At 34.7% G+C, this 23,275-nt stretch overlaps 1 protein-coding gene across 8 annotated transcripts in view; it reads right to left on the reverse strand.

The window, feature by feature from the left end:
* Positions 1 to 23,275, reverse strand: part of INPP5A (inositol polyphosphate-5-phosphatase A) — a 255,053-nt gene that overhangs the window by 156,976 nt on the left and 74,802 nt on the right. For 7 of the 8 annotated variants that reach the window (XM_087964256.1, XM_026670710.2, XM_087964253.1 and 4 more), the window contains exons 3-4: positions 21,024 to 21,124; positions 17,519 to 17,606 (exon numbers count right to left, since the gene is read on the reverse strand). The exons of the other annotated variant lie outside the window; for it this stretch is intronic. In XM_087964256.1, coding sequence (XP_087820382.1) covers positions 17,519 to 17,606; positions 21,024 to 21,124 — 189 coding nt within the window. The remainder of the gene's footprint in view (positions 1 to 17,518; positions 17,607 to 21,023; positions 21,125 to 23,275) is intronic. 8 annotated transcript variants of the gene reach the window in all.

Here is a 23,275-nt window from a genome sequence, read left to right on the forward strand (position 1 = left end):
TACCTCCTGCTAATGCCCCGTTGTCCTTTCGGCCCTCCTTTCAATGCCACAATGAAACACATGGAAGAATCTACTCACTGAAATTCAACTGCCTATTTCAACTATCCTAAAATGTCTGAATTGCTAGCATTTTATTTTATTCTTCTAATACAGATTGATGTTTAAGGCAGGCAGAAGGTGACAGGACATAGTCCCCCACCCCAAAACTGGATACCAACAAGAACTAGGGAAACCGGATAAAGAGACGTATAAAGACTACAAAAGCTTTCATCCTAGCCTCATTCTAGTGTTACTCCTTTCTTTCTTTCTTTCTTTCTTTCTTTCTTTCTTTCTTTCTTTCTTTCTTTCTTTCTTTCTTTCTTTCTTTCTTTCTCTTTCTTGCTGAGAAATAATCCACTTATAATACATTGTTTTCAAGTTAAGACCATCACAAAGGAAATGTTTGTAAAATATAATGAAGTAACAAAGAACAGTGATGCAGAAGAAATAATCTATAATGGGGACAAGAGATACTGTATTAAATACTCAGTTGTTTCGTAAATCAACTTGAAGATCTCTGTTATAAAGATATTCTTTATTTTACTAAATGGAATGTGACACCAAATATCATGTAAGACTCTGTTTACATAATAATACTAATATTTATGGTGGTGGTGGTGGATAAAAATGCCAATCTAAACATCTGGATGACTGCAACAAACCACAATAATATCACACAGCAGTGATACATTAGAGTTGAGATACAACACTTTAAAATAAAGGCAACAATCACCTAAACAGAAATTTCATTTGGAAAGATGATAATTCTGAGCTGGTATCAGCAATATGAAAAATTTGAAGGAAAAAAATAAGATCAAGAAAAAGTTACAGAAAATCTTATTCTGGTGCTAAGATGATTAAAGACGTATCAGAAAAAAAATCAGCTTTTTCAAAGAAAATTGAATGATATTGAGGTAAATAAATCAAACCAGCATTTGTTCTATAAAGTACTGCTGGGAAATACTATAAACATGTTTGCCCTGCTAAACATGAAACATTAAAATTTTGAAATGACATCTGGCATAATCTAAAAGAACATAATAAAGATGAAACATGAATAACTGAAAGTGGAAAAATCAAAATGGATGATACAATCTTAACATCAGAAATTATTAAAAAACAAGCAAAAAGGTTAAAAACAACAGAATAAAAAGAGTATATGGATTTTGATTGAAATATCTGAGGAATCTCTATAAAAGACAAATTGAAAAAGTTGAAGAATAGATGACAATTAGATTTTTTTTCAAATAAAAGAGGCAAGGATGCGGTTTCAAACAACTACAGATCATTTTACTTGTCAGCAGTGTTTAAGCTGCTAACTGATATATTAGCAACCTCAATTTCAAGTTACATATCAAAAACTAATTGTACCAATGCAAACAGAAAAATAACTGCAAAAATTTACATAAAAGAAAATGATTTATTGCTAAAACTTCCAGTGAAGACAAACCAAGTTACAAATGGTTTATATTGATTATAGAAAGATTTGATTCTCTTACACTTCCATAGCTGGATAAGAGAAATGCTTGCATTACGCCAAACATTCAGAATTTTGCAACAGAAGCTATGAAAAACAAAAAACAACTTTGATGATAACTAGTGAAGAAAATGGAAATGTAAACATATGAGAGGATTTTTTCAATAGATTTCCATTGCTTTATATCACTGATACCCTCACTCATATACTGAATGAAACAAAATTTTGATATGAACTGTTAAAACAAAGTGGAAAGATATCCCGTCTATTAGGCAAGATGTTTTAAAGCAAAGATAACAGAAAATCAAAACTGAAATGTTTAAATCTTAATCTTATAATAATATAAGGTAATAATGGAATTTTGATTTGATAAATGTGCGATGCTCAGCATAAGGAAAGAAAAAAGGGAACAAAATGGAAATATATAATACAAAAATGTGAATCTCATTAAAGCTTTGCCCATAGGGAAAAGCTACAAATACCAAGGAATACTTGAATGGTGTAACATGATGAAATTAAAGTTTAGTCCATTTAAAAACATTAAAAAGTTAAGTTAAACAGTGGAAATACAATCAAAGCTATAAATATATGGGCAGAATCAATAACCATATATACTACTGGTAATGTAAACTGGACTCAGTTTGAACTGTACAAATTAAACTCCTGACAACACATCATGCATTGCATCCACGAAGTGGTATTAACCAACTATTCTTAGTATGAAAAGTGAGAGGCTGTGGTTTATTTCAAACAAAATATTCAAGCAGAGAGCAAATGCTGGTTGCAGTTTACAAATGAAACACCCTGAAAGTAGCAGAAAGAAAAACGTGATTATAAAAATAAATGGTTAAAAACTGTTTGGAAAATTGGAAAAATAAAATATTACATGGCCAATACATGAAAAACCCTGAAAATAAAGTGAAAAATATCAGGAATTGTCAATGGCTACAAGTTGTTACTAAGAAGGAAAAAGAAGGTACTAATTTTTACAGCTTAAGAATGAACATTACAAACAAAAATGATGAAACCAAGGATTTAATATGTATTAGCCAACAACAACAAATGCAGATTTTTTTTAAAGAAAAGATGAAACCATGAATTACATAATTATTGGGTGCAACAAAATTTCTCAGGCTGACTATAAACAATATCACATCAAAATAGCCACTATGACTCATTGAGATCTGTGCAAAAAAAAAAAAAAAAAGATTTTCCCTGAATGTGATATAAACCCCAAACTGGAAAAGTTGAAGAAAATTACGAAATTACAATTTTATGGGATTTTTGCATTTAAACTGACCACTATCTAGGATACAACACACCAGATATAATTGTAATTGAGGGGGAAAAAAGAGTAATTATCCTGGGAAATGCTCCAAGAAAGATTTGGTTTGATGCAATTGTTGAGGCAACAGTGAAAAACTTGGAGACTGTAAGTTCTACTTCTGCATTAGGCATGAAGCCAGCTGGGTGGCCCTGGGTAGTCAATCTCTCAGCCCTAGGAAGGACAAAATGGCAAACCACTTCTGAAATGTTGCCAAGAAAACTACAGAATTAATCTAGGCAGTTGCCAGGAGTTAACACTCATTCACAGGTGCACATATAAGTAAATGAAAACTCAGGATAGAAGAATGAAGGAAAAAATTGAAAAAAATGTTCTATCATTCAGAACAGACAGATTATAGAAATGATCTTTCAATGTCTTCCCTATAGCAATTTGTGCATTAGGTACAGCAACAAACTAAATGTTTTTTTAAGAAGAATAAAATATTTTGGTTACATCGAATATGGATTTATATCCCCTCTTTTACTTTTTGGATGGAATTCAAATTCTCAAAGAATATCAAATATGTGATTCTTTTTGTTTGTTCTTTGTACAATGGTATTCCCTGATGAGTAAAAATGTAATGATAATGATGATGATAATAATAATAATAATAATAATAATAATAATAATAATAATAATAATAATAATAATAATAATAATAATAATAAAAAATATTTAGTACGGTTAGTCTTTGACTTACAATAGTTCCCTTAGTGACTGTTTGACATTACGAAGCCACTGAAAAAAGTGACCTGTGACTATTTTTCACACTTAACGACCATTGCACCATCCCCATAGTCACATGATCAAAATTAAGGCACTTTGCAACTGGTTCCTATTTTTGACAGTTGCCGTGTCCTGAGGTCATTTGATCACCTTCTGCAAAGTAAATGGGGAAGCCAGAGTCACTTAATAACCATGTTACTAACTTAACAACTCCAGTGATTCACTTAACAAATATGGCAAGAAAGGTCATAAAATGGGCAAAACTCACTTAACAAATAGCAACAGTAATTTTGGGGTCAATTGTGGTCATAAATTGAGTACCTATTTGCTATCATTTACTTAGTTGCCAAAGGTAATGTGATCATGAACATTTTAATTAACAATGCACATATTTTAAAACACATTGGAAGTATATTTTGTTAGGAAAGTATATTAAATCTATTTTGCACTATTTAAATAGGCTAATGCAAAGACTGAGAAAACCCAGTTCACTAATTTATATTAATCCTAAAACAAATATAAGTTTTTCATATTTCCTGTTTTTATAAAGAAGAATTTTCAAAATGCTTATATAAGACTCACAGAATAAAATCATAATACTATATAAATCTCATTATCTCCAAGCTTTGTTTCTTTCAGACTTTAAAAATACGCATATCTAAAAGCCATCAGTGTATCATCTGTTTTCATGCACCATATTGGCTAAGGGATTAGACTGGAGCTCACTTGGAAAAGTGAAGTGTCAAAAGAAGACATTCACATCACCTTACAGCCTCAGCCTCCGTGCATGTGTATGCCACTTTCGGATTTAAGTGTGTAAAACTGCCATTATAAAAAGTAACAAAATCTCGGTGGATATCACAAAGAAATTCAAGGTTAACATGAAGTAGAATTACTCTCTCTTTCTGAAATTAGAAAAGTGTTCTTTTCTTTTAGACACTCAAAAAAACTGTATCTGAATCGATTCCTTTTATTTGCTTACATTTTAATAATAAACCAAACAGCAGCATAATTGCATTTTTTTTAAAAATTGCACCTCCTTTGTTAGAAATTTGTTGGACTGACCCTTTATATTGAAAATCAATATCCAACATTACATATTGTTAATATAAAAGAACAATTAATAAGTAGAACAACTTGCCTCCAGAAGTTGTAAATGCTCCAACACTGGAAGTTTTTAAGAAGAGATCGGATAACCATTTGTCTAAAGTGGTGTAGGGTTTTGTGCCTAGGCAGGGGGTTGGACTAGAAGACCTCCAAGGTCCCTTCCAATCTGTTATTCTATTCTAATATACTAAGAATAAGCTTTTATATAAAACTGCCTGGAGCTTAAGAACAGCACCACATAACTTCATTTATCTTTAATTGGCTTTTTAAAAATTATAATTTGCAATATTCAATGTAATACAAACATTCTAATCTAAAAGTACATTAGAGCTATCCTTATTTAATAGTCCAAGAACAGTGATTCCTGTCTTGGACAATTTAGCAGTGACAATGTAGTTGTAGACTTCCAACTGTAAAGTTCAAAGTGTAGTAGATTCCTCCTATTTACATATCTGGATCACATTCCCCCCCCCCCCAAAAGGCATTTAAAAGATATAACTGTGCTTGCTCCTTGTTTTATATGACACCCCACCCCCCTGGTTTGAATGCTACCATATGCATTTCATATTTCTTCCTCCTTATGTGATTTCTATAAAACAGTACTGCAATAACTTTATTCTATGCATGCTCCAGATATGTATGCCAAAACTTTTCAAGGAAACCAGACAATCTTCTAGATAGGAACCATCTAGAGCAGGGGTGTCAAACTCAAGGCCAGTGGGCCGAATCTGGCCCAAGGGGTGCTTAAATCTGACCCATGGGGCTGGCCTGGAAATACCAAAGGACCAGCCTGTGGTGCCTCTGCTGGCCAGAGTGGGCCACGGGAGTCCCTGTTTTTGGCCTCCCCAGCCTCCAGCAGTACTCTGCCGGCCAAAAACAGGCCACGCGGCGGCCTCGCGGGGCCTCCACATGGCCCGTTTTAGGCCAGCAGAGTGCTGCTGGAGGACGTCAAGGCTGAAAACAAGGCACAGGGGACCACGCTACAATCTGATCCAGCCTTTGAAGAAATCCAATTTGACACCCCGATCTACAGGACAGAAAGGAAACGCTTTCCTCCATTGAATGCTCATAAAAGTAGTTGGACTCCCAAGTTGATTAACAAATACCTATGTACCTATACTTATGAAATATAAATATAAAAACAGTATATATTTTATAATGAAATCTCATATAATATTTCATTTTTAATTCAGAGATACTACTTTTCTTAGTCATTTTCAATATTAAGGATCAGTCCAACAAATGCCTAACAAAGGAGTTGCAATTTAAAAATGTGATTATGTTGATACTTGATTTATTTTTAAAATGTTTTGCAACTGTCCAATTTTATTGTATTTCTATCTTACCCAGCACATGTATGTATTGGTTAAAATGGCATGGCTCTATAAACCTAATGATTATCCTACTTTGTTTGAAATGGTCTTGGAAATAATGACAAATGTAATTTTATAAGAAGGCTAAATCCTATTACCAATTTAGACCGTAATAATATTAAGCAGATACACCCTATAATAAAGACGGAATTTTTTTTCTGTTCCAAAGCTAATGTTATGGAATAGTTAGACTGATTTAGACTGACTGGTGAGATCCATGTGCAAATCTCAACTCAACCATGAAGCTTGATGAATGGTTTTCCCCCAATCACTATCTTTAAGTTTAACAAATTTAACCTCCCAGGATTATTGTGAAAATAAAATTCCATGTTGCTTTGTACACCTGGGCAGAATTTAAGATTTCAATGCAGTATATAAATAATCCTTGTGTAACTCTATCCCATTTCTTTAAGCAATTCGTTCTTATCCCTGTGCAGAAACAGAATCCAGGTACCTCCTCCCCACTTGCCTTCAGTTTTCCACCCCCTTTATTACTTACATTTTGTAAGAGAGAACATTATGTAATCATGTCGTGTATATCCTATATGCCTCTCCCTAAAAGCAGGAAATGCAGAAGAGAAAGTGAAAAATACTCAATATTATAATGTCCATGTGTTTTTCTTAGTTTTTTTTTTACATTGAAGGACATTTTATATAAAAACCATGATCTGCTTTCCTGTCGCTTCCACCAGCACACATTAGGTTTGCCCAGTGTTCTATTATATGTACTCTAGCAGCTGATCAGCGGGAAAACGTGTCAGGAAGTTGCAAAGCTGCGATTCAAATAATTGTAAATTAAGTTCCATAGTACTCACCTAGGAGAGCCCATGGCTTGGCTCTGGAGTGAACAATCTTTCCCCCTTGCATTGTGAAGGGAGGGGGCAGGGAAAGGAAAGCTGCATAGTTTGCATGTCAGACAAATTGTTAGGAAAGAAGTCTTAGTGTGACATTTCACTCTTAATGCCTTAGCGTTGCAGTAAAACAAGACAACTGGTAAAATTATAGGAAAACAAATGCATAATTTCTTCCCCATTTAGCCATTTTTGAGGTTGCAGTATAGGAAAGTCATTAATGTTATGTCCTCCTATTGATATTCTAAGCCTTTCAGGGGATAACTAATGCTTTTCCTATACTCCTCCATGTGGCCAGTTAAATTAGACACATTATTTCTATGCTGTTGGAGAACACTGATCAATAGACACTTGGAAAGCCCTCTACATCTAAGTAAAAACATTTTCTTAGTGTCAGAGAGTGTCTAGTTTGAGTTGTACATTGCAACTATTGTTAAATTTAACAAAAGAACAAATAAGTATTTTTGGCATTTGAATACTCAAGGCAAAGAACAAACAGCTAAAAAAAGTTAGGAATTAGTTACCTTTTGTTTTTAATAAAGTAATAAAACTTGCTGCAAAACCTCATACACATTAAATTCATAATGCAAAACAGGACTTTTTTCTGCTTGTAAATTGCAGAAAGTATTGATGCAAAGTTTTTCTTTTTTCAAAAAGATTTTTCATCCATAGGCTACATTTAATTTATGATAAATAGACACACATACACCCAAGTACAAGATCTGATCAAGACATGTTTGTGTACAAACAGAAATCTTTTTTTCCAATTGGTACTGCAACACTTCCATGTAATTAATGAAACACCCACATCTGTGATTCACCAAACTCCATGCATACTGTTACCTGATCATTACCTTGTATTCTGAGCTCTAGAGCAAATTTACAGATATTGAACCTGTGTTCAGTTTATTTAATTCATTTATATATGATATACAGTTGGTTATTAGTTATGATTAGTATTTTTGTTTTATGTTATTTATTACTGTGTTTTTATAATTTTTTATCTTTTTTATCTTTTACACTGACTGTTTTGTTTATTGTTGTGCACCAGCCAGTCATTTTAGGGAGATGTGAAGCTGTATAAATGTGATAAACAAACAAACAGACTACATAATTTTATATTGCCATATTATTTGAAAACAGCTAAGATTTGTTAATATTTACAGCAGCACTTTACAATAATACCTCAGTAGTTCCTATATCGTCATAACGACTAAAGGTTGTTAAGAAACACAGCTAAGAAACTTTTGTAACACTGTCTCATTTAGCCTCCATCTATAAGTTTTGCCTTCTCCTTATATATTTAAGATATAGGGTTATGCTCCAAGAAGGCTTTTGGTAATATTTCTATTTTGTTAGTACATATAGTTAGTTCCTTAAAAATACAAAATGTATCAATTTCTTGGAATTCATCTCTGGATAAAGGATAGGACTTGGGATCACCCATAAGTGCTCCAGGTAGTGGCTCCCTATGAAACAACGGTAAGACATTAGTCTCCGGTGGGTTTAGAGCTCTTGGAGCCTTGGTATTGCCATCTTTGCCCAAGCTCAAGGACATAGGTTCACATTGTATTTCTTTATCACTTCTGGAAATTGCTTATTTTTGGACAATAACAACCTTCAGAATGGCAAATTTCATTACACTGTGTGAATCTCCCTCAATTTTAGGATAGCAATTTATACTGTCTGAGATTTTTTTAGGAAGGCTTTCAGCATACTATATCTTCCCACAACACTAGGTGCTTTATTCAGGAGTCCCCGATTGGTTCCCTCTATATCCTGCAAATTCTCCTTCAATAAATTACTCTTTGGAGCTCGTGGCAATCTCAAAACCTTTCCCTTATCTGGTGAAGCCCTGTTAGTTTGGGCATTATACCTGACTATTGATATTTTGCTTTGGTGACAGTGCCAGTTCTGTAAAGACATGTCAAGTCCACCATGTTTTCCAGCTGAAAATTGCAAAACATAGCTGAGAAACAACTTGAATATCATACAGTTGATGCCAAGTAGAACCAACTTGAATCTGCCCATCAGATTATTTTCTTCTCTTGAATTTTGCATACATATGCAACAGTGTTTAATTTGTTCTATTTCTGCACAGTATTATTTTAGTAACAATTTATACATAGCTCTAATAGATTATCTTGATTTTGTATAAGCATTACAAATGCTAACATATTCCTCAATATCCTTCATTCTTTTTAAATATCTCTTTTTTACTTTTCCAGTTATTTGCAGACACAATAACCATGGTAGATCCTTTGTTGAACAGTTTCTGTTACGTCTTTCATCTATTTTCTGAATCTGGATTTTTTAACAATCTAAATTAAGCATAAAATTTGTTTAGCATTTGTCACAGGTAGGATTAGTTTCAGTGTATTAGTACAATATAATCCCATTCAGATATATCAGATATAAATTGCACTGTATCCAATGGGGCTTAACTCTATGAAATGGTTACATCAACAAGTTACAGTATATCAACAAGTTATCAAGTTAGAATATGTTTCACAAATACTGTGTAATGTTCAACATTACTGCTTTTATGAAACAGAAATATAAATCCACAAATAAATATTATGAATTAATGCTTCTAGTGTGAAATTCTAAATAGATAATACACAATATATTAGGAAATAGGTTCATTATTTAAAATATTAGCCTATCCATTAAATTCATTTGGTACATATTACTGAAGTTTCTATTTGGAAAATTATACAAGAGAATATGTGACTTTGGACTGGACTTTCTTATGATTTTAATATAAAAAGAGCATATAGCATGAAGTGCTGCTTTGTTTTCTGCCATCAATACTTCATTATGGTAAATGCAATAGTTCTAAAGCTCTAATATACCCAAGAGTTCATAACACTAATAGCATTCATGCTATTTATCCAACAAGTCACAGAGTTCTTATTTATGAATTAGCTGAATGTCTACTGGCACATGCATTAGCAATTTTTTTTTCACATAGCACTTCATTATTTTGTAAGCAATTATGTCCCATTTTATCATTGGAGACACAGTTCTATTCCAAGAAGATAACTTTATCTAGCCTAATATTTGCCTTTCAAAAGGTTCGTTTTCTACTTCCATCACTGCTACATTACACTGAAACTTTTAAAATACCATTAGTTTGTACTTAAATTTCACAGAAATGAGGACACTATGTGTACTCACAGATCAAGACAAGCTGTTGAACAAACTGTTTTCTCCTACTATATTTTCCTTGAAGACCACAGCAAAAATTTTCTTTTTCTTTTTATAAAACTTATTTTTTAAACAACAGCATGTAAAATCTGAATGTTTAGTTTAGTAGGACTTACTTCACAGTAAATATGTATACAATGAAAACCTAATTAAGTCTCTTTCTGATAGACTTTAATGCTAATCTTGTCACTAATCCCATATAGACTTAATGATTGTCCTATTTAGTGACTGTTTGAAATTGCCATGGTGCCAAAAAAAGTTAACTTTATGACCAGTTATCAAACTTATGACTATCACAGCCTCCTCATGGTCACATGATCAAGATTTGGATGCTTTACAATTGATGCGCGTTTATGACCATCACAGGATCCTGCAGTCATATTATTGTCATTTGGAAGCATCACAGCTGACTTCTGACAAAATCAATGGAGAAGCCGGCAGTAAAGTCACAAGTCGGAGCCCCTTGATGCCTCACTTAATGATCATGGGTGATTTGCTTAATGGAACACCGTAAGTCAAGTGTGGTCACATGATGTTTCCATTAATGATATGTTGCCTAGGAATGGGATTCCCAATCCCAGGTATAGTCATTTATATAAGGACTATCTGTAACTTGTTGGCTATGTCAAAATTGCCTAAGTTTGGGCAACAATAAGGCTTCAGTCACAGAGTACAAACTAAAATGGCTGAATCCGCCTATGCCAAAATAAGACTAAGAGTATTATCATTTAGCCTGATATCTGAATCTTGCCACATGTTGCTCTGTTTTGCTTCATTCTCTCCCATTTATTCCAATATACAGCTTAGCAAAGGGAACACCCTCTAGTTGCTTTCAATCTTGAGCTGGGATTCTACAAAGGGATCTTATTGGGAAAGCGAGTCAACTAATGCATAAATACAATCATACGCAAATGCATTTGTTGTGATATTAATTCACAGGCTTCTGGCAGTGGTGGGATTCAAATAATTTAACAACTGGTTCTCCACCCTAATGATTTCTTCCAACAACCAGTTCACCAAACTGCTCAGAAAGTTAACAACCGGTTCTCCCGAACTGGTGCAAACTGGCTGAATCCCACCACTGTTCTGGGCTTAACTTGATACCTCATGAAAAATATCAAGACGATAGGGAAAATATTCAGAATGGTTTCTAGAATTCTTTGAAATCCTTTTCAATATTGGCTAGAAGAGGCATTAATATGCATATTTTCCCTTCAGTGTACGTTATGTGTGGCTCTGGGAAGATTGGCATGGCTACATATATTCTGGTCACATGTCCCAACTATTTACAAAGTCTGCATTACTATTCATCTTCTCATCACCCATCCCCTCCCACTTGTGACTGTATGACTGTAACTTTGTCGCGTGCATCCTTACTTTTTATATTGACTGTTTCCTAGTATGATTTGATTGCTTATTGTACCCTATGACTATTATTAAGTGTTGTACCTTATGATTCTTGATCCTTGACGAATCTTTTCTTTTATGTACATTGAGAGCATATGCACCAATACAAATTCCTTGTGTGTCCAATCACACTTGGCCAATAATAATTCTATTCTATTCTATTCTATTCTATTCTATTCTATTCTATTCTATTCTATTCTATTCTATTCCATGACTGAGAGAGAGTGATCGTTCTAGCAGAACACAACAGTTGGCAATATTTTAATCCGCTGCCCAATTGCCTCTTCCATAGGCATGCAATGGAGGAATTTTTACTTGCAGTTTCTATTAGAATATTTTCAGACTTAATTTTTTTTTATTGTTCCCACATCAAATCTGATCCTACTCATTTCTGTTTTTAGAATTCTACTGCGGATAAAGTAAAGTCTTCAGTCCCTTTGCACAATATCTTTCCAACATTCCCTTGAGTTGGAAAGAATAAAATGAGTAAATGTATAAGCAGATAAGTTTGCCAGACAAATACCAATTGAAATCAATTCCCCACAGAAATATTGAGCACAGAGCCAAATATGCTCCTGTGATTTATTAGAAATAAAAGAAATATGTAATCAATACTTATCCAAAGCAATCAATATAACATATATACTTACAAATAATTATGCAGTAAAATCTTTTAACTTTTACTTTGAAGAAAATAGGCAAACATTTTAATATCCAAGGATAAAGTTTATGACAAAAATGGGTTGGAATTAAGATGATCAGTTTTAACCATTTTCACTAAAATCAAAGTAATAAAAAAGACACTAATTTTGCAGTGGCTACTTCAAAGTGGCTGTATGTACACTGATAAGCATTTCACAAGTAGAGAGTTTGTAGGCTGTACCTTTTCCCTCCAATGTGAATAAAATATTTATTTTTTGAATGGCATGACTTTTTCTTACAATTTAAAAAACCATAGCCATAGCCAAAAACTGTCTCAGAGGAAGAGGAGTTTTATATATGTAATTATTACTACATATTGACAAAACATTTTTACTACGTACAATAATGCACTTTTTTAAAAAAAAATCAGCTTAAGATCTACTAATCTATAAAAAACCCTGTTTATTTTGAAAGCTAACCCAAAGACTCTTAAACAAAATAGCACTTACTTCTAAATGAACACATATAACATTACAGTGTTGAACTGTCCTTTTCCTATATGTGAACCATAGGTTGTGTTGGAGGACGTATTATTTTATTTTAGGAATCAACTGTTCCTTGAATAGTACTGAAAGTAAGTATTAAAAATTACTCCAAAGGTTACATTTGAGAATAATTAATCAATTAACAGTGTAATGTTACTAAAAGCAAATGAACCAAATATTGTTTCTTCCCATGTTTCAGGTCCAAAATCTTTGGTTGGGCTCATGGTGTTTTCTGAGCTTGGCTGTTTAATTGAATATGTTTTGTTACCAATAGTTCAATTTATGAGTTATATATACTATATTCTACATATATTCTCTATAATTGAACCATAATATTCTTTCATCTTTTACTTTTCAAGCTGCATCATTGATTAAAACAACATTTGTAAGTCTGTATTATTATTTGGGGGGAGGATCTATAACAAAAAGATCAAAGTATTATGTAGTTTTTGCCTTTCTTCTAAACAATTGAAACTATTTTTAAATAATCAGTATAATACCAATCAACAAAGAAAGATCAGGAAGGGATCTTTTTCACGTTAACCATATGTGAAGTTTTGTATGCATCTTTTGAGTAGCATCTCCATTTATACCTTATTGAATAGCATCTCCATTTATAACTTATTAAATTAACATTTATTATATTTCCTCCATAAGTGTGTGCGTATTTATGTTAATCTGCATGCACAGAGATTATGCAGTTACTATTGCTAGTGCTCTGTTATATGCAGAAAGATCAAAAGAACTTTGCAATTAGTTCTGCAAACACAGCAGCTTTATATGTACCTTCAACAATAAACTCTCAGCTGGCATGCCGGTGCCACTGATTATTAATATGGAGGTGAAACATTTGCACTTTGAAAAAGAGGCTGTAGTTTCATAAGGTTACTTGATGATAAAGACTATGCCAAACACGATTTGTTTTAAACCTGGCTTGAAGAAAACATTGTTACTTGTTTCATACAAAATGCTAACTATAAATGGTTTACAAACCATGCCTGGTTTAGCATATCATTTCAAAATCAAATGGAAGTGGTGAGTGAACACAGCCAATAAGGATTAGTAGACTATTTATTAATATCAGAAAAATTGTCAACAGGTTTCACAATGGAAAAGCTATTAAAAAGGCTTCTGTTGTAATGTCACATTTTTTTAAGCATCAGAGTTGTTTTTAAAGAATTAATGTGTTTTACTGATAAAATATATGATATCTGGAAAAAGATAGAACATATAAGGAAAAATTGTATTTATATTTGAAATTTGTATTCAATACATTCATGGTTAATATCACTATTTTTAGCTGGAAAAAAATCAATTAAATATTTGAGGTATGTTTACGTGTGTGTGTATGTAAATTAAAATAATAGTTTATAGTCACTAAAATGAAAGGAAGTAAGGGGAAAGTCACTTCCAACAATGATTTGCCACATGAATTTTTGAAAACTTTCAAATCATTTTGCATGCCTAACTGATGGCAAATAGTTAAACCTCTTTTAAAATAATAAAAAAGTTAGATATTCAAGTAAGAGGCTTCATGGAAAGGATAACAAAGAGAGATAATAAAGAAATTAGTGGCTTCTTCCAATCCAACATGCATAGGCCTAGAACTGGCATACTTGAAAACCAACTTGTGTGAAATAAAAGCAATTCTTAGTAAAGCATATCCAACTAAGATTATGCATCCAAATGGGGAGCACTGTTGATAAGAATATAAAGCACAATTTCTATGCCCATTCAAATAAAGTTTTAATCTAAACTGGCCTAATATGTTTTTGACTCAGAGATAATAGTCAATTATTCCTTGTGACTAAGGACTGAAAAGAGAATCACCTCTATTGAAAAAGAATGGCACAGAAGAAAAATGCAACTAAATAGAACATCAGCTAGATTTTCAAATTACAAAGTTTAAATCTCAATCCCATATTTATAAATAAATATACAAAATTACTACATGCATTGGTTAAATAGTTTGTTCATTTTAGAAAGAGAAATATTATTTTAAACAGAAATAATAATATGATCATCTATTAGACGTTTAGTTAAGGTGATGAACAGAAAGGAGGCAGAAGACTGTCCTCTCAATTTTTCCACTCTCTATAGTAAATGGGTGCAGAAAATGAGATTTGGAGTGAAGAGAAATCTACTCAATTGCTTGATGACAGCCACCATTGGAAACCAAATGTGGCACAGGAAACCAGATCCAGTTCTATAATACACTCTTCTGAATTTCTCCAAATTTGCAAAAAGAATAAATCCTTTAACTGATTGCTATAATTTGCACACAAGGCTTTAGTTGTGTGTAAAAGTAATGCCCTGGCTCCACCTCGTGGTGAAAGTGTGCTCAGCATGAGAAACAGTGGGGATACAAGGAGTCAAGAAAATGTAGTCTTCCTCCCGCCCCCACTCCCCAGAGCTAAAATGATCTAAAGTGAACTAATCAAATATTTGAATTCTCCTTGTACTAAATTAAATTATATCAGTCTTCCTGAATCATTTTATTATATTTAGAAAAGTTCCTTCTGACAGATAATATGCTCATCAAGATCAAGCATGCATTTTCCAATTCTGGGAACACACTGACTTTTCTGAAAGCCATTAATAACACAGGATTTATATACAAGATAAATTCAATTTCTTTTTTCAGTTAATGGCCAATTAATTGAGGCAGGCCTGACTGAAAATATTGCTCAAATGTCATTAATCTAACAAAAATTAACTTTACAATTTTTTGCAATCAGGAGAACATGATTTTAAGGTAATGTTATTCAATACTGCAGCATAGTCCCTATCTTATTTAAAGGTCACATTAGCTTAAAGTACTGAAATTCATCAATGTAGAGACATTTATATTGAAAGTGAAACATCTTCAGCATTCATTACATATGCATTTCTGTTAGCTCACTGTTTGTTATTTGGTTGATGTACTCTTCCCTTGTTACTTTCAGTGTTTAGGTTTTCAAATAAATTGATTCCAAACAGTCACAATTTTGTTCATTATATACTTCTTATCTGTTACGACAATATCACAGATGTTTATAAACAAAGTACTCTCTACCACAAACCAAGTATTCATTCATTTCCTTTTTATCATGACTTATCCCTGAAAATTCAGCATGGAACACTTGGGAAGGGTCTCCTCATTTCATCCCCAAAGCAGTAGTGGATAGACTAGGAAGTAACAGAATTGAGAGTGGCCTGAAGTTACCCAGTACTTTATGATTGAGTTGGCACTTGAACGTAGTCCAAAATCAACATCTGAATAACTACAGTGCATTCTCCTATCCTGGCAACAAACAGAATGAGATCTGAGAAAAATGAAAATGGCATTAAGAAGATAAGCCATTTTTAACATACATTCTTAGTAAGCCAGGGGACAGGTTGAATACAGAAGTGGTGTTCTGACCGGTTCTGGAAAACCAGTAGCGGAAATTTTTAGTGGTTCGGAGAACCAGCAAATACCACCTCTGACTAGAGATTTTACAGTATCCTTCCCCTGCCACATCCACCAAGCCACGCCCACAGAACCGGTAGTAAAAATTTTTGAATCCCACCACTGGTTGAATACATGCAGTAGTTTATATAGTCAGGGTTTGCTGTGGATTTATGGTAAGGTATGATGGTTTCTGATTCTTAAACTGTGTCCACATGTTAACAATTTTTAATTCGGTTTCTTTTTAATTTGTGTGACTAATAAGGAGTTTTGTGGGGTTATTTTTCTTAGCTTGTATTTGTAAGAATGTGTCTGTGAGACAGTTGCTCTATTGAGGACATATGGAGTTTCAATGCAAATTATAGTAATCTATAATTAAGCAACCCACAATTCTGACCTCAAAACCATGACTGACTGGGGAGTAGTGGTGGTGGTGGTAACATTTCAGACAGCATCCAATTCTGGTTTAGAATTATGTACTTGTAAACTATGTACCATGTAAACTTGTACTTTATGATCATTTTATGATAATATGCATAATATATTACTAACATCTTACAATCTTGTGATGATTTTTATCTTAGAAAGCAATTAAAATAAGTAATTACTTTTTTGCAGGATTCAATCTGGGTTGGTCACCGGGACCAAAGGTTTAATCCAGAGGTGGTATTCAGCAGATTCTGACCAGTTCTGGAGAACCAGTAGCGGAAATTTTGAGTAGTTCAGAGAACCGGCAAATACCACCTCTGACTGGAGATTTTACAGTATCCTTCCCCTGCCACACCCACCAAACCACGCCCACAGAACCGGTAGTAAAAAAAATTGAATTCTACCACTGGTTTAATCTTCTAAGCTTTCAGACCTGTGCTGAAGCCCATCCTCAGATAACTTCTCTCCACGGGAAGGGGCTACTTTGCTTTGGGCTACTCTATGAGTGGTATTTATATGGTGCCTGGTTGGGTATGCTTTCTTATTGGGTGTTTTTTGTTATCATAGCTGAAATTTTTGTTACTATATGGATTTATAAAGTCATCTATTTTATGTGGTGAATTATCTCCAGCCATTATCACACTGCTGCAAACAGATTTTATTAATGCCTGTTCTGTCTCTTTAAAAATGAAGCTAACATCTAGAGTGCTCTTTAAATACATTTGTGGCTGCAAATTAAATGCACTATACTTCTGACCTTCATTAAGTTTCCAAGAAAAGCCTTCCTCAACCCGATTCCTCCATATATGCCAATAATGCAACTCCTGGAATTTATTTGACCAACATTTGATCAAAGTTATTGGGAATTGTATCTAAAGGTTAACAAAAGCCACTTTTTGTAAAGATGAGTAAGTGAAGTCATCTATAATATACAAAAAAATGTCAGGAAATGTACCGTAAAGTGTTCCTGTGACTTGAAATTTTCATCCAGATAAACCCGGGCTCTGTTGTAGTCTTTCATTGCATCACTAGATAGCAATTCTCTGGGGAGGAAAAAATTGAAAAGAAAATATGCAGAGTAAATTTCTTTTGAAATATTAAGGAACTGTTTGAGAAAAATCAAAGCATATTAACAGCCCCTTACTTTTTGGGAGGTTACTAGAGAAATCGGTTACAAATGAACAATGGAAATAAATTGCTGCATTCAATTAATTGCTATTCTATTGTTTATTTGTTGAGTTCTCCTTCACAAGTCAAGCCATATATCTTTGCAGGCACCTTTCAAGTATGTTCCACTAAAAGGAATCTTAGTATAATAAAAATCAGAGGGGACTTTTTTCTTGTGCTCAGGAGAGGGCACTGTTTCTCTTTTTTTCAGCAAAGGAAAAAAAAACATTTCTTTTTATATTCACTTATGTGGTAAAAATATGTCTAAAAAAATTATACTCCAAGAATAAACTATTATTAAACCACATCAGACAGAAGATCTGTGGGGACTAATTTTCTTTGAAGTGGAATACAATTACTGTTCTGTAGAGGTAAAATAATCAGAAAAAAAATCCATTCAAAATGGAAAGTACTATAGCATTCCTCCTCCTCCTCCTCCTCCTCCTCCTCCTCCTCCTCCTCCTCCCTCCTCCTCCTCCTCCTCTCCCCTCCTCCTCCTCCTCCTCCTCCTCCTCCTCCTCCCTCCTCCTCCTTCAATAAACAAATTGTCTCGTCCAACACATGAAAGCCACAGGTCATAGCATTAATTTCAATGGCACCAAAACTCTAGCCACTATAGAAAACTCCAGCTACAGAATTATCAGAGAAGCCATAGAGATTGAAAAAAGACCTGAAAGCATGAATAGAAGAGATGACTCCACCAGACTCAATTATCTGGAAGCCTGCACCCACAAACAAAAAAACACCACAAGCCAAGAAAACACCTGGGCACAAACAGACCCCCCTGATACCTCCAGCTCAAACAAACCCCAGCCAGGCACCCAGATGAAACCTAGCTTCCTAATAAATGATAGCCGTCTGTTTACCTGAAGCCAAGCTGCACTAAAAGCCTCCAATACAGGAAACACAATGTTGCCAGCCAATAGAGACAACAAAAAAAAAAAAAAGCTACAAAACAGACAGAAGATATTAGAAACACCAATCAAGCAGAACACAGTAAACTCCAAGACCAATAAACACAGACCAAGACTCCCAACCAATCAGGATGAAGAAAGATGAGACTCTGCCGAAACGTCGCTACAATTTTAAAAGCACAACTATAATGATTTGGGAAAATACCCGAACAAAGCTGAATACCATACATATAAATTCCTGTGAAAAATTAAGAAAACATTAATTTCATGTCCTGTGGCTTTAAGGTGCTGGAAAAGGGAGAAAAGAAGAAAATACTTCATCCCTTTTCCAGCACCTTAAAGCCAGAGGACATGAAATTAATTTTGAGGGAACCAAATTAATCTCCAATACTGAACACTTCAACAAGAGAATAATCAGGGAAGCCATCAAAATAGAGAAACAACCCCATAACATGAATAAACGGGATGATGCCTCCCGCCTACCAGACATCTGGAAACTAGCCCTTATCAACAAACGAGTCCCAGCCACAAAAACCAACACTGGACCCAAAACAATACACAACACCACCACCATTCTCCCTCACCAGACTCAAACCCAAACCCATCCCATAGACGAAAGACAACCACCGTCCAGAAACCAGACCACGGCTGTATCACCAGCTGCCACACACCCCGACTCCCAAACCAAGCAAACAGACACATGCCATGAACACATATCCAGGCCTTAAACTTGGAGCCAAACCAAAACCTGGAACGTCACATCACTACCTCAGGATATCACATCAAGGAACTCAGGAGGTTACACCACAAAACCTCAGGATGTTGCAACACAGCCAACGACCCAGGAGATTACAGCACAAGACCCAGGTTGTTACAACAATAGAACTCAGAAGGTCATCACACAGCCCATGACCCAGGTCATTACGGCCCAGGAGATTACAGCACAAGACCCAGGATGTCAAAACAATAGAACTCAAAAGGTCATCACACAGCCCATGACCCAGGTCATTACGACCCAGGAGATTACAGTACAAGACTCAGGATGTCAAAACAATAGAACTCAGAAGATCATCACACAACCCATTACCCAGGTTGTTACAACACAGGAGGCTGATAGACACACAGCCAATACCTCAGCCACACATGTTCTTACGAAAAAGCCAATCTGCAAACATCAACTCCATCAACCAATCAAGAAATGACAACACAGCCAACCTCCCCACCAGTATATATAGGGCCCCGATCACGCTTTACTTGCACAAGCACAAAGCCGAAAGCACCAGCCTGAAAATGGCGAGTGGGACCTCATCTAAACGTTGCCAAGATACTCTCAATCTTACACGGGAAAAGACCCAAACACGCCAAGACCTGCATACATACATACATATGACCTCTATATTCCTCTTATCATAATCTCTTATATATCTTTTGCCAATCTCTACAGAGCTACACACTTGTCTCGACAGAGTTCAAGCTGTCTTTTCTTTTAGTTAATCTTTTCTATTTCTGTTCTGTCAATGTTATTGCATTTCTTCATATTTCCTTTTTACTTGTTCATGGCTGGGCTTTTTTCATTCTCCTCCTCTTCTTCCAAATCTTTGTTCCACCTGAAGGAAATGCTCAAATAACTTTTACCTCATACCAGTTCTGCTGAGGGAAGGCAATAAAATGCCTCTTTCCCCCCAGTGGTTGCCTTCTTTCCAGTTGCCTCATCATGGCTTTTATTTTGTTTGTTTGTTTATTAAATTTGTTTGACACCCATCTGTTTGGCTGAGCTTTCCCTCTGCTAAATTACCCTATTCTTCATAAGGCCTATAGCTGCAGAGTTCCCGGGAGCCATCTTGTCTTCCCTCCTGCCTAACACAGTCTGATTGGTAGCTGGGTGGTCCTAGTGATGGGGGAGGGCATGTTTACCTACAAAAAATTAAGCTGCACAGAAAATCCGTAGAGCCTGTGCAGAGTCCAAGGGCATTCTTGGAAATAATAACATAGAGGCTGGACTTTGCTCTATGCTTGTTCCTTTTTATTTAGAATAATATTTTAATGTATCAAAACAATAGAGCAAAACAGGGCCTGGCAGGCACTGAAAGAGGAGTCTAGGCTGCAAAGGTCTATGGCTTCCTCTTAGTGTTAGATAAACAAACAATAAAAATCTTATTTTCCAAAATGGTTGAAGTAATAGCAAGACAAGTCAAACAAGTAGTGCAAACAATTCTCCTTCTATAAGTAATAAAATAATGTACTCATTGTAGAGGCGAATAGAGTAGTAATTTGAAAAGGATATCAAACTATTTGCATTTATTTTCTTTTCAAAAATAATCAAAGTTGACTAAGCAAAAGTATTTATCTAGCTTTGATCTGCCTTTTTTTGTTACTTACTTAACAAACTTGTCCACGTGAGACATAGATGCTTCATAGTTTTTCCCTCCAAACTCTTGACAATGTAATGCCATGAAGTGTGGCTTATGTGCATGTACAATCTGCAAAATAAAATAAATGTATGAATATCGCATCCCAAAATGACATTAGACGAAGCCAGCTAAAAATCAATGTTCAACAAATCAAAGTTCAACAATCACAGTAATGACTCACTTCAAATAAAAAATTATCAAATCCCATTTACTGTACATGCTTTTCTAAATACTATGTTAAGGTTTCTGAGTCTTTAAGGTTTCAGAATGCATATTTTACTATATCATTTTTGTTCAGCTTTTTTAAAAAAGGAGATAAAGACAGGAAGAGACATGTAAAATATTGATCAATCAATCCTTGGGTACAGATGTATGAGTAAATAAATCTAATTTACTGCTCATTTTCATGATACTTTCTCAGTTAAACATGACACACCTGCAAAGCAAATGAGATGAAACGACCCAAAGTTTTATGGAAGTTTTATGGAACTGGAATACCTGCACTTTGTATACTTGGAAGCCACTGTAACTATTCTTCTCCAACTTAAGTAGTATTTTAAGTTTGCATGAACAACTTCAGAAGCTTTGACAAATAAAATACAAGAAGTGGGGATGCATCTTATGTACACATAAACCAAACTAAAATATTGTGATATAGGCAAATAAATCAGCAGCTTTCATTCCTACGCAGATTAAGAAATTGACAACAAACTTGTCCTCGGGGCAATATTAATTTATATTTTTCCTGTTGCTTAAGTGTCAGAAACCTATGCCTGTTGAAATTACGCTGTCCTGGTAGCTGAATTCTATTCTGCCAGAGTAATGAGTCTTCCAAGTGAGGCTTAATTTCCCTTCCCAGTGAATATCCCTGCTGGTGATAAAAACAATCACCAATCTCTGTTCCTTATGCATGGTAAAGTAAGACTGGGCCAAGACAGATAGCGGCTTAGATCATACCTTTCAAGATTTCAAGCTGCTGATAGGCCACTTGTCAAAGCCAGTGACTTGTTAATTGAACTTTTTGTAACGTTTTGTAGAAATATGTATCCAGGAATAAAACTGATACTAGAGACACAAAATGGATGGAGGGTGGGAGGGCATCACGCCCCACAAACTGAGATCTGCATACAGGTAGTCCTCAACTTACAACAGTTCATTTAGTGACCATTCAAAATTACAACGGAACTGAATAAAGTGAGTTATGACTATTTTTCACAATTACGACCTTTGCAGCATCCCCCATGACCATGTGATCAAAATTTGGATGCTTGGCAACTGGTTCATACTTATGATCATTGCTGTGTCCCAAGGTCATGTGAACACCTTTTGTGACCTTCTGACAAGCCCTAATGGATCAAACAATTGAAAGTGGCAGCCAGGAAGTTTTGTACCTTCAGACTTGCAAGGTTCTGTTAATGTAGCCTCACAATAAAATAGATTTACCTCATCTAATCATGTTTCCTGTCTGGTTTACCAGGGAGGTCTGACACGACAACGGAATGAATCACTGTAACAAGGTCCCCCACCCCCAGATGTAGCTTCCATCTGCTCTTCTAATAATCTTCTTTTAAATATTTTATTTTAAAATTCACTGTGGAGTTATTAATGCTGGATTTGTTTGAATCCTGTTATGATGCATGTTTTATTGTTTTGCTGTAAAGCACCATAAATCAACAAATTGAACTCAGTGATAAGCAACTTAAATAAAAAAATATAAATTAATAAATGGGAATTATCCTTATGTATATTTAAAATAATTCCATAAAAGGCCAAAGTAACATAGTCTCAGTATAGTTAGATTATTAGTATGCGCGTGTGTGTGTGTGAGAGAGAGAGAGAAAGAGAAAGAGAGAAAGAAAGAGAGAAAGAAAAAGAGAGAAAGTGGGGAGGGGAAAAAGATGGAGGGAGGGAGAGAGGGGGGAGATAGAGGCAGGGGAGAGAGGAAGGGAGGGAGGGAGAGAAAGAGAGAAGAGATATGTGGGTATGTGGAGAGACAGAGACAGAAAGAATACTTATAAATTATGGAGGTACACAACAGATGCAGAATTAAACCAAAATAGCAATTGAGAGTAAAGTGGAGACAGCACACACGCAGATAGAAGGCTAACTGTATTCGCTCCAAATATAATTTTAAAAGAAGAAGTAGGAAATATACAAGGCTAAATTATACGACTGAGAACACCTTGGCTCTTCTACCACCACATAAAAGGGGGTGGGGCG

This window comes from Notechis scutatus, chromosome 4 (assembly GCF_049901735.1).
Source record: "Notechis scutatus isolate UNSWTSFEM ecotype Mainland chromosome 4, rNotScu1.2, whole genome shotgun sequence".
NCBI classification, from domain to species: domain Eukaryota; kingdom Metazoa; phylum Chordata; class Lepidosauria; order Squamata; family Elapidae; genus Notechis; species Notechis scutatus.